The sequence below is a fragment of the Ranitomeya variabilis genome, chromosome 3, assembly GCF_051348905.1.
Source record: "Ranitomeya variabilis isolate aRanVar5 chromosome 3, aRanVar5.hap1, whole genome shotgun sequence".
Taxonomy (NCBI): domain Eukaryota; kingdom Metazoa; phylum Chordata; class Amphibia; order Anura; family Dendrobatidae; genus Ranitomeya; species Ranitomeya variabilis.
Genome location: NC_135234.1, coordinates 706620035 through 706647637, shown reverse-complemented (window position 1 = coordinate 706647637; position 27603 = coordinate 706620035). Strand labels below are relative to the sequence as shown.

Genomic DNA, 27603 nt, shown 5'->3' with positions numbered 1-27603 from the left:
AACTGTCACCTGCCAAGGAGGAGCCTGGTGGGGAGTTGTCATTATGATGTACTACTAGTGTCAGCCTCCAGGTGGCAGCATCTGAGAGGCTTAGCATGTCAATCTCTGCAAGGCGAAACGATACTTCTTGGATATCGGTGGGACACCTCTCACACAGCCAAACCAGATCTCCACTTTGCACTGACGAGGGGCAGCACCCCAAAACACAGTGTCTGCAAATTTAGATTTTGGTTTGGCTATTATCTCATGATGATCACAAGGCTCGTTAATGGGTCGACATTGACTTGTAGGATTGCTACTTACAATAGGTGGCACTAGAGTTCTAGTTCTCTTCCTCTCTGAAGAGACAATTTGCATAATTGGCATATTTCCCAGAGGAGCATTGCGGCTACTCATCTGGGCATGCTTAGCATGTCGATCTCCACAAAGAGAAACAATACTTCTTGGATAACAGTTAGTACCAAAAAGCTTTCTTTTCTTCTTTTTAAAAAGTATCTTATAATCCAAAAATTATGGTATTCCTTTGACCAGGGGACTTTTTGGACAAGTATTCTTTTGCTCACCATCTCCACTCCTGCAAGTTCAGGATGTCCTAATGAAGCCCCAGCAGATCTTCCTTTCTACCCTATTAGCGTAAAGTAAGGCAGCCAAAAGGTGGTGTAGCTCAGAGAAAACGGATGCTGTGCCCAAGTTTCCGATACAGTGCATGTCACTGCCATGAGCTTGGCGGAGTGTCTGCCGGTCTCTTCTAGTTTGATCCCCTCTAGAGATACAACAGTAATACATTTACTTTGTTTTTTCTCCATAACTTTTACCTGTTTGATCTATGCAATGTTTCTTCTTTTTATCTTACTTAGACTCCAGTCCCAAAAATGAATAACTCTCAAGTGAAACCCATGTTGACCCCTGAAGGTAACCATACGGTATGGAACGCAAATAATGACATGGACCCAAAGACCTGCAAAAAGATGAAAGGGTTGGATTATCTAAGTCGAATACCATCCCCTGCTCCTCTTACACCAATGGGGACATTACTATCTCCTTCATTACAAAGGGCATTTCGGCCTCCTCGCAGCTTACATAAAGATGATCGTACATGTGCCAAGACCGGTGTAAATATGGGGTCTTGTACCCCAAGGAAACTAGGAGGGTTTGTTGCTGATGAAGAGCTGGCCATGATTAATACACAAGCCCTTGTACCTGGGTTAGGGGGAGGCAGTAAACTGGCCACTGAGCAGAAAATCTCCACTTCAGACATTCAGAAAGACCCCGATATCCACTGTCCCAGAACGGAAGAAGTAGTGGAGACTCGAGATATAAGTAAGGCACCATACCAGACAAGACTGTGCCGGAAACGAAAGCAAAAGCCCTGAAAACATCATGCATGGCGCGGTCAATAAGAGGCAGAGTCTGTATATATGTTTAATAAACTGTACATATATTTATAAAATGGATCTCTACAAAATCTGATTTCTGGTAAAAATCTGAATGCACAAGAAAGAAACTGAACATCTGTAAATAAGGATCCAAATGATACAGAAATAAAGAGAACGTCACCACTGTACAAATCATAAAAATGGCTTTATATTGTTAATAAGGAATGATTCACTGGAATGTTTGTAAAAAAAAAAAAATACATACAACTTTTTTCTCTTTTTAAAATTTTTACTCTTTAAAAAATATATATATATATATTGTGGATTTGATCCTGTACAATTTAAAGGTTGAAATCTGCAACAAAAAATGCACAATTTTTGATGCTTGGAATTTTGCTCCTGATTTTCTGCTGCAGAAAATCTTTCCCGTGAGACCATTGCCCACAGGGTCTTTCCCTGGGAAAATGTGTGTATAATCAGTAAGGATCCACTCCCTTCTGGTCAACAGGACAATCAGGCAATGCCACTCTCACAAGGGCGGTATCCTCTGTCTGTTCAGACACCCACAGCTTATGTACATTGTACTGCAGCCCAGCCACATGGAAGTGAATGGAGCAGAGCTACAACCAAGATGTGGTACTATGAGTGTCCCTGAGGGTGCACGCCTTTATCCTAACACTATAGAACTGTGTGATCAAATGTAAGGTATAACCCATGGCAGTATGTACTGTATAGCAGAAATGTGCATTTTACCCAGGGCTGGCCTTACTGGTCGTGGTTATCACAGGGTGGATGAACGTGGCACCTGTTGCTGAGAGTACTCACAAAACATGCACCCCTATCCCACACTTGGTACCTTAAATATGCTGGGTCTTTCTCAAAGTTAACCATTTATTTGGGCATTGTATGGTGATGTTAATCAAGCACTATATGATGTATTTATGGTATGCTATGAGAGCGGGGGTGCAGAAAATACTATACCCAACCTAAGTCACAAATGGAATAGAGCAGGATATTTTAGTATTTCACATATCACGTTTTATTCCTACCCTGAATTTTTTTTTGTTAGAAGTACCCTGGTTAGTGGTGTAATGTTAATATCACAGGAATGTATGTTTGGATTTTTAGCACTTTCCGCTTTAGGCTAGATTCACACAGAAAGTGCTCGACCAGAAGACCTGGCCCTGGTCTCCAGTCCTGAGTAGAGTTGAGCGAATTTGTTCGGGTTCTCTCACATGCAGTTGCAGCGCCGATCAGCCAGTGCGATCCAGGATTCCGGGTTCCCTCTGCAGCTTATTCAGCAAGCGCTATAGCTTGCCGAATAAGAGGGAACCCGAACAAATTCGCTCAACTCTAGTCCTGAGCCGACTGCCACATAGGCATATATGATGCAGTTGGCCTAAGTCGGGAGAGATCATGGTCGGGGTGGGTCTTTCGATCCAAGCAGTGGTGGGAAACTGGCCAAACATTGAGCACTGCCCTCACTCATCTGTTCACATTATTTTACCTTGTAATAATCTGGACACTTATTTAGTATCTGTGAAGCTAATGATGGACACCTACCACGATGCTGGTCAATTGGACATTATGTGGGTAGAGTTTAGACGTGAGAATCTGGTTCAGCCCATGGCAGCGCCTCGACCATAGGGAGTAATGTAAGACAGGTAAGAACAGACCTCCATGTTTGCTAATCAGGGTTTTGGAGTCAGGGATATTTGGCTAGAACATCCATGCTCTGCTATGTTGGGTTTTAAAAACGTCATTAAATATGTGGTTTTCTGTGTGTGATTTCTTTCTTCTGGTTCAGAACCGTGTTTCAGTCCGTTTTTAATTTGGCTTCTCTGCGTGGAGGACCATGTTGAAAGTGACATTGTGCTCATAAGCGGTTTTCATACGCTGGATCTTATCACTGGGAACACCGTGACTATTCTTCCTAAGCACGAAGAAAAAAATATTATCAGACCCATCAGAGAGACTCTGTTACAAAGATGCTTATTAAGGCACAATGCACAAGCTGGGGTTTCATTTATATTTTACTAGGGAGAGGGGAATAATTAATTGGCCCTCACCTTGGTCAGATGCTTCTATCCAATGGGAATAAAAGATCAGTCAGTGGTTAAAGTCTAACAAGCCCCATCCTTGTCCCCAAAAACTAAACCGAGGCAGAGTTGGACAATTCTGCCCAAATCTCCTGGTTCAGCCTAAGTTTGTCTAAAGCTGTCCACACGCCTTAAATTAATGTCGGCTGAACCCACCGATATCAACGGGTTTGGCTGGAGGTTTAATATGCTCGGGGAAGATGTCAATCGCACATGTCCGATTTTAAACTGCCAAACGCAATGTTCTTCCGGAGATAAGGCTACTTTCACACTTCCGTCTTTTTGCCTCCATCGCAATACGTCGTTAAGGCAAAAAAAAAACGGGTCCTGCAAATGTGCCTGCAGGATCTGTTTTTTTGCCATACACTTTAATGGGTGACGGATGGCCACACGTCGCATCCGTCGTGCGATGGATGCGTTGTTTTAGCAGTCCGTCGTGACAAAAACCATTCAAGGTAACGTTTTTTTGTCCGTCGGATCCGCCATTTCCGACCGCGCATGCGCGGCCAGAACTCCGCCCCCTCCTCCCCGCTCATCTCAATGGGCAGCGGATGCGTTGTAAAACTGCATCCGCTGCCCACGTTGTGCTAAATTTAGCACAACGGCCTACGGTTTGCGACGGCCCCGTACCGACGGAAGTGTGAAAGTAGCCTTAGACACCGGCTGATGGATTAGTCGGTGGCTTTCTTAAAGAGAGCATAGGAGCGCTCCACCAAACAAGGTCTCCTGTATATGGCTGTCAGCCAAACAACCAGCTGAAGCATATAATTCGGCTGATTGCCATCCAAAGTGTCTGGCCGGTTTTAGTAATATCGATCTATGAGCTGGGCTCCCCCCGGCAGTGATTGTTGATGCTAATCTAAGATTTCCTGGACTACTTGTTCGTTGCGTAGCAGTTCTCAGCCTCTTCCAGTAAATTACAATGTTCCTATTCATTACCTTCAACTAAAGATATTGAAACAAAAGAAACTGCAAAAACTTATTGTAGAGTAACTTCCATATCTCCAGGATAAGCTGGTAGGACTCCTGTTAAAATCAATATGTAGTCCCATCATGGCTCCACAATCCAGAAATCAGCTTGAGACTGCAATCACAAGTCTGTTTACGGACCACAATCTACAGACTAGCTCGGGTCAGGAGTCCTGCGGGCAAACAGGCTCATTGGTACCGTATTTTCCGGATTATAAGACGCACCCCAAATTTGGGGTGAAAATTGCAGAAAAAAATATTTTTTTATAAGATGGGGGTCTGTCTTATTGTCCGAATTTACAGTGTCTTACCTGAGGGCTGGCGGTGGCAGAGCAGGGTCACAGGAGGCATGGTGTCGGCAGAGGTGGGGTGATGCGGTACGGCGTGCACCTGAGCAGGGTCCCTTCCTGCTTAGGTGGGCGACGCCACAGCCTGGTGTCCATGGGGGGGTTGCAGCAGTGGTGTGGCGATGGCAGAGGTGCGGGGATAATGAGCGGTATGGTGTGAGCAGGGTCCCTTCCACAGGTGAGGTGATGCAGCGGAGCCGGGTTAATACAGGCTTACCGGCAGTGGTGTGGCGACAGAGGTGCGGGGATGAGGAGGCACAGTGAGCGGTATGGCGTGAGCGGGGTCCCTTTCACAGGTGAGGTGATGCAGCAGCCCGGTAAGCAGCAGAGCCGGGTGAATCATGTTGTTATTGGTGGTGGCGGCCATCTTCCTGAGGCCGCGCGTGCGCAGATGGAGTGCTCTGCTTCCCGGGGCTTCAGGAAAATGGCTGCGGGAGGCCGCGCGTGCGCAGATGGAGATCGCGGAGGCCATTTTCCTGAAGCCGAGATCTAAATCTGTGAACTCGGCTTCAGGAAAATGTCCACCGCGATCTCCATCTGCGCACACGCGGCCTCCCGCAGCCATTTTCCTGAAGCCCCGGGAAGCAGAGCACTCCATCTGCGCACGCGCAGCCTCAGGAAGATGGCCGCCACCACCAATAACAACATGATTCACCCGGCTCTGCTGCTTACCGGGCTGCTGCATCACCTCACCTGTGGTATTTGGCACCGCCTCCATCCCCGCACCTCTGCCGCCGCCACACCACTGCCGGTAAGCCTGTATTCCAACTATAAGACGCACCCCCAATTTTCCCCCCCTTTTTTGGGGGAAAAAAGTGCGTCTTATAGTCGGAAAAATACGGTATATACCAGGTTGTGAGGTTCTGGTCAGGAGAACCACGGTCTGTACATTGACATGAATGCAGTCTGAAGCACAGCAGAGGTAAGTTTGCTACCCCTCATTCCAATATAACATTGTGGTTTTATCATATTTACTTACTTTTTTTTTTTTTCTTCTGACTTTACTTAATTTCCTTGCCAATTTCTTTTACAATTTGCTTTAAAGGGATTGTCCATCTTTGGGGACAATTTATTTTTTTGTTAAATGTATGACATAAAACTGAATTGCAAAAATTATTTTTAGGCCTAAATACATGGCTTTAAATTAAAAAAAATGTCCTCCCCCACCCACCCCGAGTTGGACAACACCATTAACTTTTTAAAAGGGTTGTCTTACAGCCCCAAAAAATGTTTCCACAAGATATACAATCAATGTGTAATAACTGTCCCACCTTTAGGATCTGCATCAGTCCATACAGTGAGGGCCTGATATCAACCATTCTGAATGGTGGCGTAACTTGAAGTTTGTGGGCCCCAATACATAATCTCCATCAGGGTCCCCAACCTTCAGGAATATTAGTATTGATATTTTCATATGGGTCTAATGGATCTTTTGGGTCCCCAAGGCTCCAACGCCTGAGTGCAACTGCAACCCTTGCTGACCTGTGTTTTGGCTGCAGTGCGTTAGTGACAGGATAAGTGGTTGTGCGTGCCATATTTTTTTCATGGCTTGGTTGAAAGAGCCGTATAGTTGGTGTATAGCAGTGGCCAGCCTTTCAGACCTTGAGAGCCACATTCAGCTTTGCAAGAGGGTCGCGAGCCACATCCAGCTACTGCCCCCCTCACAGTAGTGGCAACCAAAGCCCCCACTATGGGCATAGTGATAACCAAAGCTTTTCCACACAAATCACCCCAAAGCAGTATACCAAGATCCAGGGGTTCCCATCACATTCAGCATTCTCCCATCACGCACTCCCAACAGTCACATCCATCTTCAAGTACCTCCTCTGACAGATAGTATCATCCTGTCTCCAGCATACCATACTTTAAATTTTCTCTATACCCCCAAGATGTGTACCCAGGTCTGCTCTTCTCTGCAGGACTACTCACAAAGTTCACCATTTTGAGATGTGCTCTTCATACCAGTTTACTAAATCTGGAGCTAATGCACCAAGCTGGCAGATAGCCGCGAGCCACAATTCATGGGACCGTAAGTCACATGTGGCTCCCAAGCTACAGGTTGGGGGACCCCTGGTGTATAGAATGTAGGGGATAATAAAAATCTAAAAATTATGCTAGATTTAACGGATCTCTAATGACCCTGAACAAAATGGCTGCTCTTCAGAAGTGCTCTTGCTGTGGTTGGTTATGAGGACTGTATGTGCATACTCTGGCATTTCTCCCCATCACCTACCTTGCTAGTTCTCTCACATTGAACTTCCAGTGCGTATTTGGCTCCAGGAATATAACCTGATATCCGTTCTCAAGGGCCTGATGATACAATGTGTAATAACATGGATTTACAGACATAAATGATTAGGTTGCTGCAGCCACATTGTACATCACATGTCCTTCTTTTGATGGCCACCACGAGCCGCGTTCACCTTCCTAACGTCAGTCTAACAACTCCCATGCTTTCTCATGTGTGAACATTAGTGATGAGCGAGCATGTTTGTGTGCTAATCTTCGGAGTGCCCGAAAAATATGTTCAAGTCGCCGTTGCTGCAGGTCTCACTGCTGTTAGACAGCCGCAACACATGCAGGGGTTTCCTGTTTGTTAGGCAATCCATGCATGTGTTGAACCGCCGCGAGACAAGCACCAACGGCGACTGGACCATTATCTTCGGCGGGCTCGAATACTCTATTAGCACATGGGCATGCTCGCTCATCACTTGTGAACATACTTTCCCTTAGAACTGCTTTTTTTTTTTTTTTTTTTTTTTAATTTCATTTAAGCACAACCAAACAATGGATCCCAAAAGGTGAAAAAAAGCATTAACGAAAGATTTCGGGTAGTGGACAATTTCTGCATTCCTTGGGCAGCTGCAAACTGGTATTTTTAGTCTGGGAAGAGCCCAATAACCATGGATCTTCCCAGCCTGATAACATCGGCTGTCTGCTTTACTTTTGCTGGTTATAAAAAAAAAAAAAATGGGATCCCACATCATTTTTTTTTCAATTTATTTATTAGGTTAATAGCTGTAACATTAGGTGTACATATAGGGCACTAAAGGGTGCCATTTTCTATAATGTGTCCTGGTGTGGTGAAATTAGCTGTCTCTCTATATATAAAGGGTCTGCAACATTTACAAACATTAACAAATAAAAATAATTTTCTGCATAGCATTTTATTCCAGTACGTGGCACATGGACGCTGCACAGTTACACAAGTATGTCACAGGATACGCAAAACTGATAACACCGGGTACTGCTATCATCAGGATGTGTGACTGGGGCCGAAGGCAGGAAGCCTAGGACTGGACACCCAGGTATCCGAGCAGTGGTCCATGAATGGGCTGAGTAAACAAATTATACGTAATGTGAATATATAAATGAGTTATTTATCTTACCATTACTGCATAGGGCTTCATATGCCAGGCCATGATGTTCGTGTTATCTATAATGATCGGAGTTCTTCCTCTGCTCATTGCTTTGCGTGCTGGAAAGATAAAAAGTTCAGAAAATATTTTTTTCTGCACCAAAAAAAGTGTTAGGAAAATAAACTACATAAAATATGTGCACTGTTGACCTGTTTTTACTTGTTTTTCCCCAATTTATTTGAATTAGTGAAAACCCCAAAAATGCTGAACTGATTTGAAAAAAACAAACAAAAACACACTGATGGTTATCCAAAGTCAGCTTCTTCAAGGAAGGTTGTGATTTTGTTGTGTATATGGATATACACTATGGACAAACATTTTGCAAACCTACCCCTTACCCCTGTAGGCGCTTATGTGACAACTAATTTTATATATGGCCTAACACCCACTATGGTCACGTGCTGGAGTGAAGCAACTGTGCCCATTAATTGTTATATCTTTTTTTTTCTGGCTCAGAGGGCTCTAAAGAGTAAAAAAAAGTGATATATATATATATATATATACACACACACACACACATACACCCCCCCCCCCAGTATGTTAACATATGCTATAAATCAGCTAGGACACATTGTGCATGCAGATGGGACGTGTAGGGGTCACCTCTTTTCTGGTTCCACTTGTGAGCATCTTGCAGCAGATCAGGATCATAGATGTAGGATCCATCTTCCGTAATAAAATAGTCATCGGTGCTAAACACAAGTGCGCTGGGAAAATCTCTCTTCAGCTTCCTACAAATGTAAAACGGAAGAACTCAGCAAAAAAACGTCTTGTACATGTAAGCGTGCAAGCGTTCAGCCCTAACATGCATCGTGCGTGTAACATCTTATTCCCCCATTATCACACACTTCCATTACCAGAATCTCCCAGACTCGGATCTATACATCAGTGTTTAATAACCTGACATGATTTATCAACCCAGTCTTCAATTATGCAGATGGTTTCTTGCGGACGAAGATAAATCATGTTGCAGCAAAAGTCAAACCTCAATGAAAAAAAAATAAAAGTACGTAGAAGACATTTTTTTAATTTGTTCCAGAACTTCGATGCGGAAAACAACCATGTAAAACTAAGCATTGTACCAATGACTATTTTACAGCTGATTTTTGAAATGCTATGAGAATTTGCATTGATCATTCACAGGACATGGCTATGGAAATAGATGAGGCAGAACAGCAGAAACCGCCCTGCCCCTCATCCATATACACTAGCAGTGACAAATGGGGGCAGATATCTGTATATTTGTGTTTTTGTCCCAGACCTCAATGATTGTGGCCCATAAGCTCCAATCTACTTGAAATTTCCCATCATCTCCTAAGACTACAAAGAGCAGCTCTGGAGCACAGACTGATGCTCTAATAAACTGAGATAAACCTAGGGAATGGAAGCAAGTGGATGGAAAAAGTAACAAAATATGATGGTCCCTTGGATATCAAAACTCTCAAAGAGAATGGTTCTTCATAAACGTTGAAATATGTAATCATTATTATTGCTCAGCATTCCAGCAGGGAGGTGTTTTAAAAAAATGTCCCTGTGCTGAGATAATCTTATACATGTGCCCCTGCTGTGTACTGTGTAAGGCCGGTTTCACACGTCAGTGGCTCCGGTACATGAGGTGACCGTTTCCTCACGTACCGGAGCCACTGACACACGTAGACACATTGAAATCAATGCATCTGTGCAGATGTCATTGATTTTTTGCGGACTGTGTCTCCGTGTGCCAAACACGGAGACATGTCAGTGTTCGTGGGAGTGCACGGATTACACGGATCCATTAAAGTCAATGGGTCCGTGTAAAACACGTACCGCACACGGACGTTGTCCGTGTGCCGTGCAGGAGACAGCGCTGTCCCCTCCACATGGTGCTGAAGCCGCCATTCATATCTTCTCTGCAGCAGCGTTTGCTGTAGAGAAGATATGAATAATCCTTTTTTTGTTTTGTTTCTCGTGTTTAACATAAAGCTCCATGTCCCCACCCCCTGTGCGCCCGCCCGCTGTTATTAAAATACTCACCCGCCTCCCTCGCAGTGTCCTGTCCTGGCCGCAGCTTCTCCTGTATGCGGTCACGTGGGGCCGCCTATTACAGAAATGAATATGTGGCTCCACCCCTATGGGAGGTGGAGCCGCATATTCATGACTGTAATCGGCGGCCCCAAGTGACCGCTCATACAGTAGAAGGTGCGGCCAGGACAGGAAGCAGCGCCAGCGAGGGAGCCGGGTGAGTATTTTAATAACAGCGGGCGGGCGCACAGGGCGTGGGGACATGGATCTTTATGTTAAACACGAGAAACAAAACAAAAAAAGGATTATTCATATCTTCTCTACAGCAAACGCTGCTGCAGAGAAGATATGAATGGCGGCTTCAGCACCACGTGGGGGGGACAGCGCTTATCTCTAGCGCTGTCTCCTGCACGGTGCGTGTGGTACCCAGTCGGCACACGGGCGGCACACGTGTGCCACACTGATGTGCCACAGAAACACACGGACACGGATAATTCCGGTACTGGAATTATCTGGACGTGTGAGACTGGCCTAATGGCTGTGTCTGACCATACAGGAGCATGGTCGGATCATACCACATCTCCTGGACAGGGGAGGAAGCAAAAGAGTATACAGACAGGACAGCCTGGGATCACAGCTGATTCTTTCCTGGAGGAGAAATGTTTTTAAAAAGGTAGAAAAATGTTATACCTCACAGAAAGCAGCAGCTGTGATCCTGTGCTGTCCTGTCTGTATACTCTCTTTTGCTTCCTCAGGAGATATGGCATGTTTAGAACATGTTCCTCCACAGATCCAATTGTGGAACTTATTATTCCAAGATCTATTAATTAAAATGTACTTTGTTTGTGGGAAAATAACTTTTAAGTTGTCTCTTCTCTGATAAATCTAGATGTCTTCGGTTTCTGGTACAGTAAGTAGTGTCTGCAAGATTCCAATATCAGCCATCTGCTTTTTCTGTCACCCAGGAACTCAGAACATGACCTAATATTAGTCTAGCAGAAATGGATCAGCATTACACACCCCATCACCCATATTGGCGGATACCATACATTAAATGTTGAGAAATCTTCAACAAGCCATCCCCCCAAAAAACCTGCTGTACACACGGGACTCCCAATTTTTTTGCGACCTGTGTCCTGAGTGTATGATACAATTAGAAGTCTACATAATACATAGGCTTTAATTATACGTAGTCTTTCTTTTTCAGTGTTTCCAGTTCTTTTGATTTGGATAGGGTGAATAGAGGGGTCTGTACAAGGGCGATGACCAGAAGCAGAAATACCACTGGTGCAACCACAAAGGGGCTCAAACACCAAGAGGGCCCATTACCGACTCTGAAACAGGTGAAATTATGCATTATAATGAGCTATTAGACTGCAGTGGGCCCATATATTGTTCTTGCCCAGGGACCCTTTTCTGTCTGTGTCAACCAGTGGTGATGACACAAGGAGCCGGGGTGCCAACCTCTGCTGTTCAGGACATATTGCATCTGTGCCACTAGAATATTTCTCCATATCCTCTGAACTGGATTTTTGCAGATTACCAGATCCCCCTTATCTTATGGAGATCTCGTGCCTACACCCATGGGAATATTTAGGTTGACAGTTATGATGCGTCATGGCACGGAGCAGTATTGGGCTACATGACAGGATAGAAGGTTACAGCCTGAGAATAGAAGGAGGGGTACTTGTCAGTAATTGTTGGCTGACTTATCAGTGTTGTTTTGGGGTATGTATTAGGATTATGAGTTTTTGGATTAAGGCTAGGGTCACATTGCGTTAGGGCAATCCGTTAAGCACATAGCGCTAGCGGATTGCGCTAACGCAATGCTTCTCTAGGGTCCGCGTTCGGCGTCCCCGCTAGCGCAGATCCCCGATCTGCACTAGCGAGAAACGGACCTCGGGCGCGCCGCGTACGCTGCAAGCAGCGTCCGAGGTCCGTCACTCAAATGACGCCACATCGCTAGCGCACGCCCAATGTGGGCGGGCGCTAGCGACGCGTTCTCCATTACAGGCTATGGCGGCGTTAACAGACTACGTTAACACCGCGTTATGCCGCGGTGTAACGTAGTCCGTTAAACGCGGTCACATAACGCAATGTCAAGATTGTTGCTTTAGTATTTTTCTGATCTTGTCCACACAAACGTCTTTCTTCTTCCCTCTCGGTCTCTTGTTCTCTGCAGTAATAACATCTCTGGAATTCAATTATAAATCACAAGAGGAGGATGAATCATCAGCAGGAGGTCAATATTCCCGAAATGGCCCAGTGACGTGAGGAATGTGCTCAAAATGGCTAGAAGCTGCCAGAACACGTCACCTGGTGAACTTCACGTTTGTAGTGTTAGACAAATATGGGAAGTATGAATTCTCACAATACATAATGAGCCGCATTTATCAAATGCTCTACTAGGAAGCAATCAGAGCTCAGCTTCCATCTACTTAAGGGGGTATTCCCACGAACAAAAGTTATTTTTATTCCAAGATCTAGTGAATAAAATTAAGTTCCACAATTGGATGTGATTAAAAAAAATGTTCCTGTACAGAGATTAAAAAAAAAAATACTGTTTTCATAAATCAGCATGTATAGTATTCCTTAAAAGATATGGACAGTCACTATTACATTGAAATGCAGCCCCTGGCTTGACCTGGTGGGCAGATACTGACGGGGAGGAAGCCATTGTAACCCGATAATACCAAACGATAATGGCAAGATCGAGTGGGCAACATCAAACCCCTTAGATGCCACAGTCAAAATGAACCACAATATCTAAAGTGGTAAACTGACTGGATTGGAGCTAGTTTCAACAATGATAGTTGTGGAAAGAGCCTGGCTGTGAATTACAGCAACCCTTCTGACGCCATCATGTCATACCAATATGACATATTTCTGTTATATTGCAGGAACTAATATCCATTTATGATAGATATCTATCATTAGTAGTTTAGGAATGAAAAGGACTCTGTCGGCAGCTTTATACTCCTAGAAGCAATGACAAAAAAGGTATGTTTGGCTATTAGGAACTCAAACATTACTGTACACAAGACACATAGGGACCGATTCTGTCAGTAGGATGAACCCTCCTAAGCCGTCATAGGACACCTTGATATCTGATGTTATTCTAGAGAAATTCACAAATTTCTTAATATGTAACTCAGCTGTTAAAATCTATGGGCCGGACATGGATCTGCATGAGAATCTGCCTCCAGAGGTTATTATTAGTGATGAGCGAGCATGCTCGGCTGTTATCAGAGTATCATGTTCGAGTCCCGCGGCTGCATGATTCACACCTATTAGACAGCCACAACACATGCGGTTTATTAGGTAATTCCCGCATGTGTTGTGGCTGTCTAACAGGCGCAAATAATGCAGCAGCGGGGACTCGAACATATTACTCGAGCCCTCGTGATCATCGTATAACGCTATATCATCATGCTCACTCATCACTAGTTATTATAAATGTAAGGGGACATTACCAATGTGAGACATGTAAATCAGGACAGCAGACCGTCAGTCACTACATGTCTCACACTTATAAATGAATGGGACAGTTACAAGCTCTGGAGGCAGATTCTCGGGGAGATCTATGTCCAGCCCAGAGATATTTACATATGAGACCATGGATTTCTCTGGAATAAGACATTGAATTGCAGATATCAAGGTATCGCCTGTCTATGACCTGCATGCCCATATAGACGGCTTAGGAAGTTTGCTCCTACTGACAGGCATACCGCACAGTCTTGCTGGAGTACGATGCTCCAAATTCAATATTAGGTGCACACCACTTAATGAATTTGACGCATCTTCCAGTGACAGGAGTACCATTTCTGGGATACAAAATGTAAGCCCATTTAGTGAACTGGACGGGCGGCTGTGCCCACACCCTAGTTCCTCGCCAGCTCCACCCATTCCAGCAGAGCTGAATCAAACTGGCGTGACAATGCAAAGAGTCGCAAAATGTTTTTGTGCGCATTTTGCAACTTTTCAAAGCTTTTACACCACTTCTTATAAAGCCTTGATGAATCGGCCCCATAGTTTGAGTCTAGTCATAATTAGAGCACTCCATCTACCTTCCCCATCAGTCACATTTAAGAGTGGGCGCACTGTCTTCATAAACACACCAGACTCATAACTACATGTCCTGCGTGTTCTATCAGCTTTTGGTAGCCTAAAATTATTTTTTTTTAGATTAAGTATGGACCTGGAGCTGTAATACCTGTCCTTACATAGGGTAGACAGCATACGGAGTTGACAGATCTGCTTTGTGAGAAAGGATATGCAATATGAACTAGCAAAAAAACTCACTGACCAGGCCGCAGGTCCGAAATATCTGGACCATGACAGACAGCTTCATGTTAGTAAGAAAGGGAGGTATGTAGCACAACTGACTGAGGTTTAATAGGGGAAACTTTCACAAAGGATCAGTACACATAGTGGACTGTTAAGTTTTCATTTTTAACGGAGGCTGTCAGAAGCATTTAGTCCCCCAAATCACCAAGAACCTGTTATGCAGGATGGAGAGATATGCACCGTGATGAGCTGACAGGTTTGAGATACAAAACAAAAATATACCATAATATTACCACTTTATTTACACAGCGGTAATTAGTCACAGGGTGCAGTCGCTTTCCTGAACAGTCAAGTTGGACAGTCCCTCGATCAACATGACCAACTTTTCTCAGGTCAAGCCATCCCCGGAAGAATACAAGCCATGTGCCAGCTGGAGCTGGGGCAAGTATGCCACTCAAGCTACAGTGGGGGAAATAAGTATTTGATCCCTTGCTGATTTTGTAAGTTTGCCCACTGACAAACATAAGGATGAATGACCTCAGGGAGATCAAAACATCAACACCGCGGAGACACCATCACGTGTTTCTCAACGCAGTGATCCAGAACACTGCCCCCCATCCTTAAAGGGAAATATGCAAATGCATGTAGAAAAGCTGCGGAGACACCACCACGTGTTTCTCAACGCAAGCAATGAATAGCCAGGTCTTTCACCGGGAAGGAACAACCACGGGAAGGGCAGCATCCAACCCTAACCCGAAACAGCTGTCTGTGGATGGATACCATGTTTTGGCATAGGTGGTTTTCCTTTATTGGATGCTGCCCTTCCCGTGGTTGTTCCTTCCCGGTGAAAGACCTGGCTATTCATTGCTTGCGTTGAGAAACACGTGATGGTGTCTCCACAGCTTTTCTACATGCTCACTGACAAAGACATGAACACTCTATAATTTTAAGGGTAGGTTAATTTTTAACGTTGAGAGACAGAATATCAAAAATAAAATCCAGAAAATCACATTGTGTAAATTGTATAATTTTATTTGCATTTTGCAGTGAAAAATAAGTATTTGATCCCTCTGGCAAATAAGACTTAATACTTGGTGGCAAAACCCTTGGTGGCAAGCACAGCAGTCAGACGGTTTTTGTAGTTGATGAGGTTTGCACACTTGTCAGGAAGAATTTTAGTCCACTCCTCTTTGCAGATCATCTCTGAATCATTAAGATTTTGAGGCTGTTGCTTGGCAACTCGGAGCTTCAACTCCCTCCATAAGTTTTCTCTGGGATTAAGGTCTGGAGACTGGCTAGGCCACTCCATGACCTTAATGACCTCCATGACCTTCTTTTTGAGCCACTCCTTTGTTGCCTTGGCTGTATGTTTTGGGTCATTGTCTTGTTAGAAGATCCAGCCACGACCCATTTTTAATGTCCTGGTTGAGGGAAGGAGGTTGTCACTCAGGTTTTTGCAGTACATGGCTCCATCCATTCTCCCAATGATGCGGTGAAGTAGTCCTGTGCCCTTAGCAGAGAAACTTCCCCAAAAGATAATGTTTTCACCTCCATGCTTGACAGTGTTCTTTGGGTCATAGGCAGCATTTCTCTTCCTCCAAACACAGCGAGTCGAGTTAATGCCAAAGAGCTAATTTTTTTGTCTCAACTGACCCCAGCACCTTCTCCCAATCACTCACAGAATCATCCAGGTGTTCATTGGCAAACTTCAGATGGGCCTTCACATGTGCCTTCTTGAGAAGGGGGACCTTGCGGGCACTGCAGAATTTTAAACATTGACAACCTGTGTTACCAATGGTTTTCTTGGTGATTGTGGTCCCAGCTGCATTGAGATCATTAACAAGTTTCCCCAGTGTAGTTTTAGGCTTCCTCATGATCAAGGATACCCCATGAGGTGAGATTTTGCATGGTGTCCCCGATCAATCTCGATTGACAGTCATTTTGTGTTTCTCCCATTTTCTTACTATTGCACCAACAGTTGTCTCCTCACCCAGCATCTTACTTTTGGGTTTTGTAGCCCATTAAAGCTTTGTGCAGGTCTATGATCTTGTCCTTTACATCCTTATAAAGCTCTTTGGTCTTGCCCATGTTGTAGAGGTTAGAGTCTGACTGACTGAGTCTGTGGACAGGAGTCTTTTATAAAGGTGACTATGTAGGACAGCTGTCTTTAATGCAGGTAAAAAGTTGATTAGGAGCGTATAACTGGTCTGTTGGAGAAAGAACTCTTAATGGTTGGTAGGGGATCAAATACTTATTTCTCACTGCAAAATGTAAATAAATTTATATAATTTATACAATGTGATTTTCTGGATTTTATTTTTGATATTCTGTCAATGTTAAAGTTAACCTACCCTTAAAATTATAGACTGTTCATGTATTTGTCAGTGGGCAAACTTACAAAATCAGCAAGGGATCAAATAATTATTTCCCCCACTATAGAAGTGGGACTGGCTAACTTCACTGTTTGGAAGAGTAGATCTACCACTTTGGACTCCTTACTGTGACTCATTTAGACAACCTGGCACAGGCCATTTGCCCCTTTACTCCCGAGCCTGTTTTCACCTTCCTGACCAGGCCAAATTTTACAATTTTGACCAGTGTCACTTTATGTGGTTATAACTCCAACGCTTCAACGGATCCCACTGATTCTAAGATTCTTTTTTTTCTGACATATTGTACTTCATGATAGTAAATTTTGTTCGATATAACTCGTGTTTATTTGTGAACATATTGCAAATTTGGCAACTATTTTGAAAATTTAGCAATTTTTAAACTTTTAATTTTTAGATCCTTCAACCAGTTAGTCATGCTGCACAAAATAATTTATAAATAACATTTCCCATATGTCTACCTTACATCTGCATACTTTTTGAAACAATGTTTTTTTGCTACGTTAATCAGCAATTTCTCATTTTTCCAATAAAAAATTTACAAAGCCATTTTGTTTTAGGGACCACAACACATTTGATGAGACTTTGAGGGGCCTATATGCCAGAAAATATCCAAAAGTGACACCATGCTAAAAACTGCACCCCTAAAACTACTCAAAACCACATTTCAAGAAGTTTATTAACCGTTCAGCTGCTTTACAGGAATTAATGCATCGTAGAAGGAATAAATTAACATTTTACTTTATTTTCACAAAAATTTCACTTTAGCCCCAAATGTTTTCACAAGAGTAACAGGAGAAATGGACCCCAAAACTTGTTGTGCAATTTCTTCTGAGTGATACCCCATATTTGGGGGAAAACTACTGTTTGGGCACATGGCAGAGCTCGGAAGAGAAGAAGCACCATTTGACTTTTTAAATAAAAAATGACAGGAATCTAGAGCAGACACCGTGTCGCGTTTGGAGAGCCCCTGATGTGCTTAAATAGGGGAAACCCCCCACAAATGACCCCATTTTGGAAGATAGATGGCTCAAGGAATGTACCTAGATGTGTGGTGAGCACATTGAGCCCAAAGGTGCTCCACAGACATTTATAATGTAGAGGCATGAAAATAAATGTTTTTAGCTTCATATTTTTTATTTTCACAATGATAACAGGAGAAAATGGACAAAATTTGTTGTGCAATTTATCCTGAGTACGCCGATACCCCATATGTGGTTGAAAACTACTTTTGAGGCACAATGCAAAGATCAGAAGGGAAGCATCACCATATTGGAGTTCCGGTTTTGATGGAACAGTTTCAGGGTGCCATGTCACATTGGCAGAGCCCCTGAAATGCCAGAACATCATAAACCCCACATAAGTACCGCATTTTGCAAATTTCACCCTCCAATGAATTAATCTACTGGTGCAGTGATTATATTGACACCACATATGCCTTACAAAATGTTATACCATTGGGCGGTGAAGAAAGAATAACATTTTTACCACTATAATGTTATTTAGCCCCAAGAATTTAATTTTTTTTAAGGGCTAATAGGAAAAAAAATGGACCTCACACTTTGTTGTGCAATTTCCCCTGTGTGCCAATTCCCTACATGTAATCAGTTTTCAGGCACAGTGCAAAGCTCAGAAGGGAAGGAGAGCCATATTATAGTGCAGGTATGGCTGTCATTTACAGGTCCCATGGCCCTCTGGAAGAGCCCGTGAGGTGCGAGAAAATCAGAATCCCCATAAGAGAACTAATTTTACAAACTAAAATAGTGATCATATTGACACCAAAGGTGTGTCACGGAATTTTATACCATTTGGCAGTGAAGAAAAAAATTAAATTTTTACCACAAAAATGTTAGTCCCAGATTTTACATTTTCATTCATGAAAATGGATAAAAATGGCACCAAAATTTGTCCCACAATTTTTGTTGAACATAGAAACACCCCATATGTGGTTGTACAGTACTGCTTAGCCACACAGACTCTGGAGGGATAAAATGCTATTTGCCTTCTGGAGTGCAGATTTCCCTAGAATAGTTTGCAGACTCCATAGAGCCCCTAAAGGTACCTTCACACGAAGCGACGCTGCAGCGATAGCGACAACGATGTCGATCGCTGCAGCGTCGCTGTTTGGTCGCTGGAGAGCTGTCACACAGACCGCTCTCCAGCGATCAACTATGCCGAGGTCCCCTGGTAACCAGGGTAAACATCGGGTAACTAAGCGCAGGGCCGCGCTTAGTAACCCGATGTTTACCCTGGTTACCAGCGTAAAATCTAAAAAAAACAAACAGCACATACTTACATTCACGTCCCCCTGCGTCCACTTCCTGACTGACTGAGCGCCGTACAGTGAGAGCAGAGCGGTGACGTCACCGCTGGGCTGCTTTCACTTTCACTTTGCGGCGCTGAGTCAGAGGAGGAAGCAGACTGCAGGGGACGCAATGTGAGTATGTGCTGTTTGTTTTTTTTACATTTTACGCTAGTAACCAGGGTAAACATCGGGTAACTAAGCGCGGCCCTGCGCTTAGTAACCCGATGTTTACCCTGGTTACCAGTGTAAAATATCGCTGGTATCGTTGCTTTTGCTTTCAAACACAACGATACACAGCGATCGGACGACCAAATAAAGTTCTGGACTTTATTCAGCGACCAGCGACATCACAGCAGGATCCTGATCGCTGCTGCGTGTCAAACGAAACGATATCGCTAGCGAGGACGCTGCAACGTCACGGATTGCTAGCGATATCGTTATAATGTCGTTTCGTGTGAAGGTACCTTAAGTGTTAGAAGAGCAGAATCCACCCTCAAGTGACCCCATTTAGGAAATTATACCCCTTTGTGAATTTATCCACTGGTATGAGGATTTGATTCCATGGTTGTCAAGCAACAGTGGATGCTATTATAGTGCCCAGTACATTGCAGTAAGCCCAGCTCGTGCTTCTGGAGCCACACACCCTTAAATTTAGTGGGCTCTCATCGCTACAGAAATGCCAAACAAGTGTACGCTATATGTGGTTTAGGTACACTGTGGGGCTCAAAAGGGAGGGGGACATTTTGCTTTGGGAGCGTAGAATTCGCCTCATTTCTTTTGGGGTGTGAGGATCCATTTAGCTTTTCCAGAGCCTTTGTACTACCAGTAACATGGAAGCCCCCTATATTTGCGTTAACAGATGACGGACCTGAGTGGGGACTTGCTATTTTTGTGAATTGAGTTGAAGATTTTATTGAGAACATTTTACATATCATTTGGGATCACATTTATTCAGCATGCTACGCTGAGCACTTACTTTGGGGTTTCCATTTAAATCGCTGAGTGACGTGATTCAGATTAAACCCCGATTGATCCATTCACTATAGTGAGGCAGCAGTTACTATGAACTTCATCTGGCCTCTGTTCATTAGTGTCCTTTTTAGAAGTGCACAAAACTGTGGCCGCCAGCACTTTTATGCAATACTAAAAAGACAGACACCGCCAAATCACAGGTCCTATGGCGTCCACAGTGCCTCCATCTGCCTCATTATAGGGAATCTTCTGTTGAGGGTTCTGTCTGAATCATGTATTTCAGAGATTTACATGGAAACCTCGGTGTAAGCGCTCAGCGCAGAGTGCAGGATAAAAGTGCGCCGAGCCTTTGGGAGGCAGAATGAACAAAACAGCAGGTGAAGAATTGGTTTGAATTATTTTTTACGCTGTTTCTCGTGTGGTATAAGTGGTTAGGTAACTTTATTCTTCGGGTTGGTGCGATTAGAGATATACCAGATTTATATTTTTTCTTTTAGGTTTGGCTGCTGTCATACAGTAAAAGACGCTTTTTCTTTCTTTTTAGAAAAACAAGTTTTTGCATCAACATATTTTGAGAGTTATAATTTTTCCAGATTTCGGCAGACAGTCATGTGAAAGCATGTTTTTTTGCGGGACGAGTTGACATTTTTATTGGTACCATTAATAGTTATAACGTTTTTGGTTGCTTTCTATTCCAATTTTTGGAAGGCAGAATGGAAAAAAAAAAAACAGGAATTCAAGAATAATTTTCTGTTTTTTGTTTTTTTTTAATGCCGTTCCACATGTGGTCAAGTGATGAGGCAGATTTACTCTTCGGGTCAGTAATATTACAGCGATACCACAGTTATATCATTTTTTTATGTTTTGGCGCTTTTACACAATAAGAACTATTTTATAGAAAAAAATAATTATTTGGTATCGTTTTATTCTGAGAGCTATATATTTTTTTTTTCATGGAGCTGTATGTTATGGAGCTGTATGGTTGCATGTTTTTTGCGTGACGAGATTATGTTTTCAGCGATACCATTTTAATTTACATTCGCCTTTTTTATCTCGTTTTATTCCACTTTTTGTTCAGAGGTATGATGAAAAAGCATATTTTTTGCCTCTTTTTTTCTATGGTGTTCACTGAAGGGGCTAACTAGTTAACTGTTTTATAGAGCGGGACGTTCCAGACGTGGCGATTCCAAATGTGTACTTTTGTTTATTTTTACAAAATACTTATTTATGGGTATAATATATATTTTTTCAAAAAAATATTTTAGCAATTTTTTTTTTTATTATTTAGTCCCTATATGGGACTTTCACTTTCAGTAGTCTGATCGCTGTTATGATCACCCGCACACAGCTCCTGTGTGCTGGGCGAATACCATGACGTATATATACTTCAAATGTTGCAAACGGGTTAAGTGACCACCAGCCACCTATATATAATCCAATTAGCGGTCATTTACTGGACGGTTTACACTGGTCCACTGCCATGTGGAAAAGATGAAGGAAGCCGATCCGAGTGTAAGGCTACTTTCACACTAGCGTCGTTTGGCCTCCGTCGCAATGCGTTGTTTTGGAGAAAAAACGCATCCTGCAAAAGTGCTTGCAGAATGCGTTTTTTCTCCATTGACTTGCATTAGCGACGCATTGCGACGGATTGCCACACGTCACATCCGTCGTGCGACGGATGCGTCGTGTTTTGGCGGACCGTCGGCACAAAAAACCGCTACATGTAACGTTTTTTTGTGCGACGTGTCTGCCATTTCCGACCGCGCATGGGCGGCCGGAACTCCGCCCCCTCCTCCCCGGACCTTACAATGGGGCAGCGGATGCATTGAAAAACTGCATCCGCTACCCCCATTGCGTCGGCACGTCGCATTGCGACGTGCAGTGCACGACGCTAGTGTGAAAGTAGCCTAAGTGGTTTATTTGTCAACGCTTTTTGAAGTATACATACCTCTTCAGGACAACCACGATCGTGGGAGAAGTATGTATTCTTCGAAACGCATTGACAAACAAACCACTTAGTCACGGATTGGAATCCTTCATCTTTTCCACATGGCAGTGCAGATTTCACCCATTTGTTTCTCCATTACCTACACTTTCCAGCGATATGGGTATATACATATTTTTTTAATTTTACAGTTGGGAAGGTGCATATACTGGGCACATGGGCCACAAGTCACTTGTTGGGAGACACCATTTTCAGTTTGTCTTCCCGAAATATTTTTGGATACAATAAAAGTGCATGGAAAACACAATCATCTTGTAATTTTCCGTTATTTCCCTCTTGCACAAAGCTGTCAGTGAAGTAATCCACCTCATCGCTCCCACAGCGTCAGACACGTATTAGTGAAGCTATCAGCTGCGTGGCACAGCCCAGTTTTTATCTCCCGTTCCCAGATGGTATTTTCACACTCACCAGCTGCAAACTAAAATACGTGTATCTGACATACGGCAAAATAGTATTCCTGAGGTTCTAGCCGAGAAATCTCATTGTCTACTCTGTTTCCTATTAGATCTTGTCTTACATTGCAATTCAATGTGACTGTAGGAGACGCCATGAGCCGGCCCTGTGCATGCGATTATGGCTCTGTACGTTGGTACTCTTTATATCACGTGCCAGAGTTATACAGGAGGGATGCAAACACATGATGGACAGTAAGAGATGAGACCCTGCACTATGTAGTACCGCAGGATAAAGCATCTGATACATTGAAGAGTAGGTGATACAATCCTCATCATGGGGGCTCCACTGATCACCAGAATGTGGGTTCCAAGCCCCCGTTTGTCATCACTGCCACAACCTCAGTACTCGTTTCAGTGTCTAGGAAGATGACGGAAAAAGTTGACTGTGACTTTCACTCCAAACTCTTGTGAGGAACAGGGGGTCTTGACACCTGTTCCAGTGTCTACAGGGGTCCCAAAGATGAGGCCCTGAGAGATCGAATTTACCACCTGAGGTCAGCATAAAGAAGTAAGACACGCCAATTCCAGTGCTGGGTCCCTTGTGTTTATTAGCTGCAGCCCTGGAGTCCTCATATAATGCACGTGCTGACAAATCCTCCAGGTTCGCCCCACCGATACTGATCTCAGTGGTCCTCTGCTGCAATGTGTAACATAACCTGTCAGCCCATCATTCCTTATACCGGCAGCGCCACCGCAAGCGAAGAATTCAGCTGCTCCTCACAAATATGACGTCTATGTAACGCATGGACAGAAAGTGGCCATAACGTACCAGTGCCTGCCACTACACACGTCAGACCCGGAGCCATTCTCCCCCGGACACAATCTAGGTCCGAGTACAGGGAGTCACCGAAGGACCGAACAATGGCACAGTCTGAGCACAGTTATACGGGGTCCTCATCACGTAAAAATGTTCAGAAAGATTTTCCTTGTGCCGGGATCTGATCTTATTTTCATAAAAAACAAAATTGAAAAGGAGGCGAGAATATCGTCTAGAAAACTGTACATTATGTCGGGCAAAGTATTCATCATTGAATTCAGGATTCTCATTCAGTCCCATTATCACACGTGTATAATATCCAGCGCCTCGCCCCTAATGTATACCCTTCGGAGCCTTGCCCCCTAAATGTATACCCTTCGGAGCCTTGCCCCATGAATGTATACCCTGTGATCACTGACCCCCTAAATGTATACCCACCAGCCCCACTAATTTATACCCTCTGGCGCCTCATCCCCTAAATGTATACACTCCGGCCCCTCACCCCTAATGTATACCCTCCGGAGCCTCGCCCCCTAAATGTATATCCTGTGGCCGCTCACCCCCTAAGTGTATACCCTGCAGCCCCTCGCCCCCTAAGTGTATACCCTCTGGCCCCTCACCATGCAGACAGTCTTTACTAATACGTAACAGAAGGGCTGCAGGTAAAGCGCTCACTGATACCAGCTCGGTCAATAGGACATCACCGATGTGACCAGTTCATGAATTTTCTTCTCGCCTAAATATTCCACGATCAACTGAGTAATACTATTGAAAAGTGGAAGGAAGCACAGGAACTCCGCGACAGGAAAGAGACCCCCAATGGAGAGAACACAGCCTCACAAATTGATACTCTTCTAGGTTTTCACATAGGATATGAGAAGCCATCAATGCGCCAGTTGCACTATTGTTTGACTTAAAATGTGCAGAAGTCCAGCAGTGTGAACTCGGCCTAAACCCACCACACACAGGGTGCATGGACGATTAATGATAGGAGAATGCTTGCACAAGGTATCTTGCCTTATATCAAGTTTGCTTCACTGTGAATGTAAAAAACAACATCACTGCTCCTTCCAACGGAGATTATCTCAAGAATCATTTGCCTTGGCACGGCTTAGTGCCCGTATCAGATATGCCTGGACAGAAGTCAGCAAATATTTGGAATTTAAATTCTTAAGCAAATTTTTTTTATTCTTCATTAAGACTGAAAATAGAACAAGTCCTGAAACGTTCCCGTCTGAATGTTCTATACTACTGACAAATGTATCTTCGATTATAAGATGCGACCCTCATGAATCCCTTTCCCCGGCTGTCACCACTCACCTAACAAATATGCAACCTCTCTCTTCCGGTATCTTTCCCTCCTCATTTAGGCTCCGTTCACATTAGCGTTGTGCGACGCAGCGTCGGGCGCCGCTGTGTCGCCGCATGCGTCATGCACCCCTATATTTAACATGGGGGCGCATGGACATGCGTTGCATTTGCGTTTTGTGACGCATGCGTCGCTGCGGCGCACGCGTCAGGGCGCACAGGACGCAGCAAGTTACATTTTTTGTGCGTCCAAAATCAAGCAAAAAAAAGGACGCATGCGTCACAAAACGCTGCGTTGTGCATGCCGACGCTGCAGTGCACAACGCAAATGTGAACGTAGCCTTAAGCATGCCATCATACATCCATTACTTAAAAAAAACATCCCTTGGCCAAAACTGTGACGCTAACTATAGACCTGTCTCTAATGTTCCCTTCATCTCTAAACTCCTGGAACGCCTGGTCCACTCCCGTCTTACCCGCTATCTCTCAGATAATTCTCTTCTCGACCCTCTTCAATCTGATTTCCGCTCTTTACACTCTACTGAAACTGCCCTCACTAAAGTCTCTAATGACCTACTAACAGCTAAATCTAATGGTCACTACTCCATGCTAATTCTCTTGGATCTCTCCGCAGCATTCAACACTATTCGTCCATTATATACAGCAGTGCCCCCCTCCATAGTGCGTCCATTATACACAGCAGTGCCCCCCCTCCATAGTGCGTCCATTATATACAGCAGTGCGCCCCCTCCATAGTGCGTCCATTATACACAGCAGTGCCCCCCCTCCATAGTGCGTCCATTATATACAGCAGTGCGCCCCCTCCATAGTGCGTCCTTTATATACAGCAGTGCCCCCCTCCATAGTGCGTCCTTTATATACAGCAGTGCCCCCCTCCATAGTGCATCCTTTATATACAGCAGTGCCCCCCTCCATAGTGCGTCCATTATATACAGCAGTGCCCCCCCTCCATAGTGCGTCCTTTATATACAGCAGTGCCCCCCTCCATAGTGCATCCTTTATATACAGCAGTGCCCCCCTCCATAGTGCATCCTTTATATACAGCAGTGCCCCCCTCCATAGTGCGTCCATTATACACAGCAGTGCCCCCCCTCCATAGTGCGTCCATTATATACAGCAGTGCGCCCCCTCCATAGTGCGTCCATTATACACAGCAGTGCCCCCCCTCCATAGTGCGTCCATTATATACAGCAGTGCGCCCCCTCCATAGTGCGTCCTTTATATACAGCAGTGCCCCCCTCCATAGTGCGTCCTTTATATACAGCAGTGCCCCCCTCCATAGTGCATCCTTTATATACAGCAGTGCCCCCCCTCCATAGTGCGTCCATTATATACAGCAGTGCCCCCCCTCCATAGTGCGTCCTTTATATACAGCAGTGCCCCCCTCCATAGTGCATCCTTTATATACAGCAGTGCCCCCCTCCATAGTGCGTCCTTTATATACAGCAGTGCCCCCCCTCCATAGTGCGTCCTTTATATACAGCAGTGCCCCCCTCCATAGTGCATCCTTTATATACAGCAGTGCCCCCCTCCATAGTGCATCCTTTATATACAGCAGTGCCCCCCCTCCATAGTGCGTCCTTTATATACAGCAGTGCCCCCCTCCATAGTGCGTCCTTTATATACAGCAGTGCGCCCCCTCCATAGTGCGTCCATTATACACAGCAGTGCGCCCCCCACAGCGCCCCCTGCAGGTGTATACGGCTATGCCCCCCCTCCACAGCGCCCCCTGCAGGTGTATACGGCTATGCCCCCCCCTCCACAGCGCCCCCTGCAGGTGTATACGGCTATGCCCCCCCCCTCCACAGCGCCCCCTGCAGGTGTGTACGGCTATACCACCTCCACAGCGCCCCCTGCAGGTGTATACGGCTATGCCCCCCCTCCACAGCGCCCCCTGCAGGTGTATACGGCTATGCCCCCCCTCCACAGCGCCCCCTGCAGGTGTATACGGCTATGCCCCCCTCCACAGCGCCCCCTGCAGGTGTATACGGCTATGCCCCCCTCCACAGCGCCCCCTGCAGGTGTATACGGCTATGCCCCCCCTCCACAGCGCCCCCTGCAGGTGTAAACGGCTATGCCCCCCTCCACAGCGCCCCCTGCAGGTGTATACGGCTATGCCCCCCCCCTCCACAGCGCCCCCTGCAGGTGTATACGGCTATACCACCTCCACAGCGCCCTCTGCAGGTGTGTACGGCTATGCCACCTCCACAGCGCCCCCTGCAGGTGTATACGGCTATGCCCCCCCTCCACAGCGCCCCCTGCAGGTGTATACGGCTATGCCACCTCCACAGCGCCCCCTGCAGGTGTATACGGCTATGCCACCTCCACAGCGCCCCCTGCAGGTGTATACGGCTATGCCACCTCCACAGCGCCCCCTGCAGGTGTATACGGCTATGCCACCTCCACAGCGCCCCCTGCAGGTGTATATGACTATGTGCCCCCTCACAGCGCCTCTATGTAACGCAGCCGGCGCCCCCTCATTACTCCCGGCTGTTCCATACTTGGCGCCCCTCCTCATACCCGCTCTTACTACCTGGCCAGGCTGCTCTTGCCGGAGCCCGGGAGCCCCCGCAGCAGGTAGATGTGCTTGGTAAACCTGGAGGGCGGAGGAGCGGAGCTGGGCCGGGGATGCTGCGGGGGTCGGCTCTGCTGCTGCCTGCGGGGGCGCCGCTCATCCAGGCGCAGATTCCCAAAGGAGTGGATGAGCCGCTCTGCCATAGTGCTCCGCTCCGGCCAGCGCTCCCCGCTCCCTCCGGTGGCCGGGGCTGGTATTACCGGAGGGTGTCAGGCAGCCGTCCGGGGCGGTGTCAGAGCATGGAGTGAAGGGGCGGTGCACCGCAGCGTGAGGCAGGGCCCGGCGGCATTATTGCTGTAGTGGGACTGCCCGGCCCG

General features: G+C 45.3%; 2 protein-coding genes across 4 annotated transcripts in view; one reads left to right on the top strand and one right to left on the bottom strand.

Moving 5' to 3' along the window:
- The window catches only part of BRCA2 (BRCA2 DNA repair associated), a 114140-nt gene extending 112214 nt beyond the window's left edge, over positions 1-1926 (top strand). For all 3 annotated transcript variants that reach the window (XM_077298246.1, XM_077298249.1, XM_077298248.1), the window contains exon 26: positions 858-1926. In XM_077298246.1, coding sequence (XP_077154361.1) covers positions 858-1373 — 516 coding nt within the window. In that variant the 3' untranslated portion in view covers positions 1374-1926. The remainder of the gene's footprint in view (positions 1-857) is intronic.
- On the bottom strand, positions 1418-27603 carry N4BP2L1 (NEDD4 binding protein 2 like 1). The gene is made up of 5 exons (XM_077298253.1): positions 27245-27603; positions 8814-8941; positions 8181-8269; positions 7025-7101; positions 1418-3309 (listed from the first exon to the last, which is right to left on the bottom strand). Exons 1-5 carry the CDS (start codon positions 27427-27429, stop codon positions 3204-3206), a joined length of 585 nt encoding a protein of 194 aa, XP_077154368.1. The 5' UTR covers positions 27430-27603; the 3' UTR covers positions 1418-3203.

Excerpts from the sequence above, each read along its gene's own strand:
- N4BP2L1 (XM_077298253.1), bottom strand. The coding sequence starts at position 27,429 with ATGGCAGAGCGGCTCATCCACTCCTTTGGGAATCTGCGCCTGGATGAG. Across the intron at positions 8,942-27,244 it reads GGCAAGAGCAGCCTGGCCAG|GAAGCTGAAGAGAGATTTTC; the intron begins GTAGTAAGAGCG and ends TTACATTTGTAG. Across the intron at positions 8,270-8,813 it reads CAAGTGGAACCAGAAAAGAG|CACGCAAAGCAATGAGCAGA; the intron begins GTGACCCCTACA and ends TTATCTTTCCAG.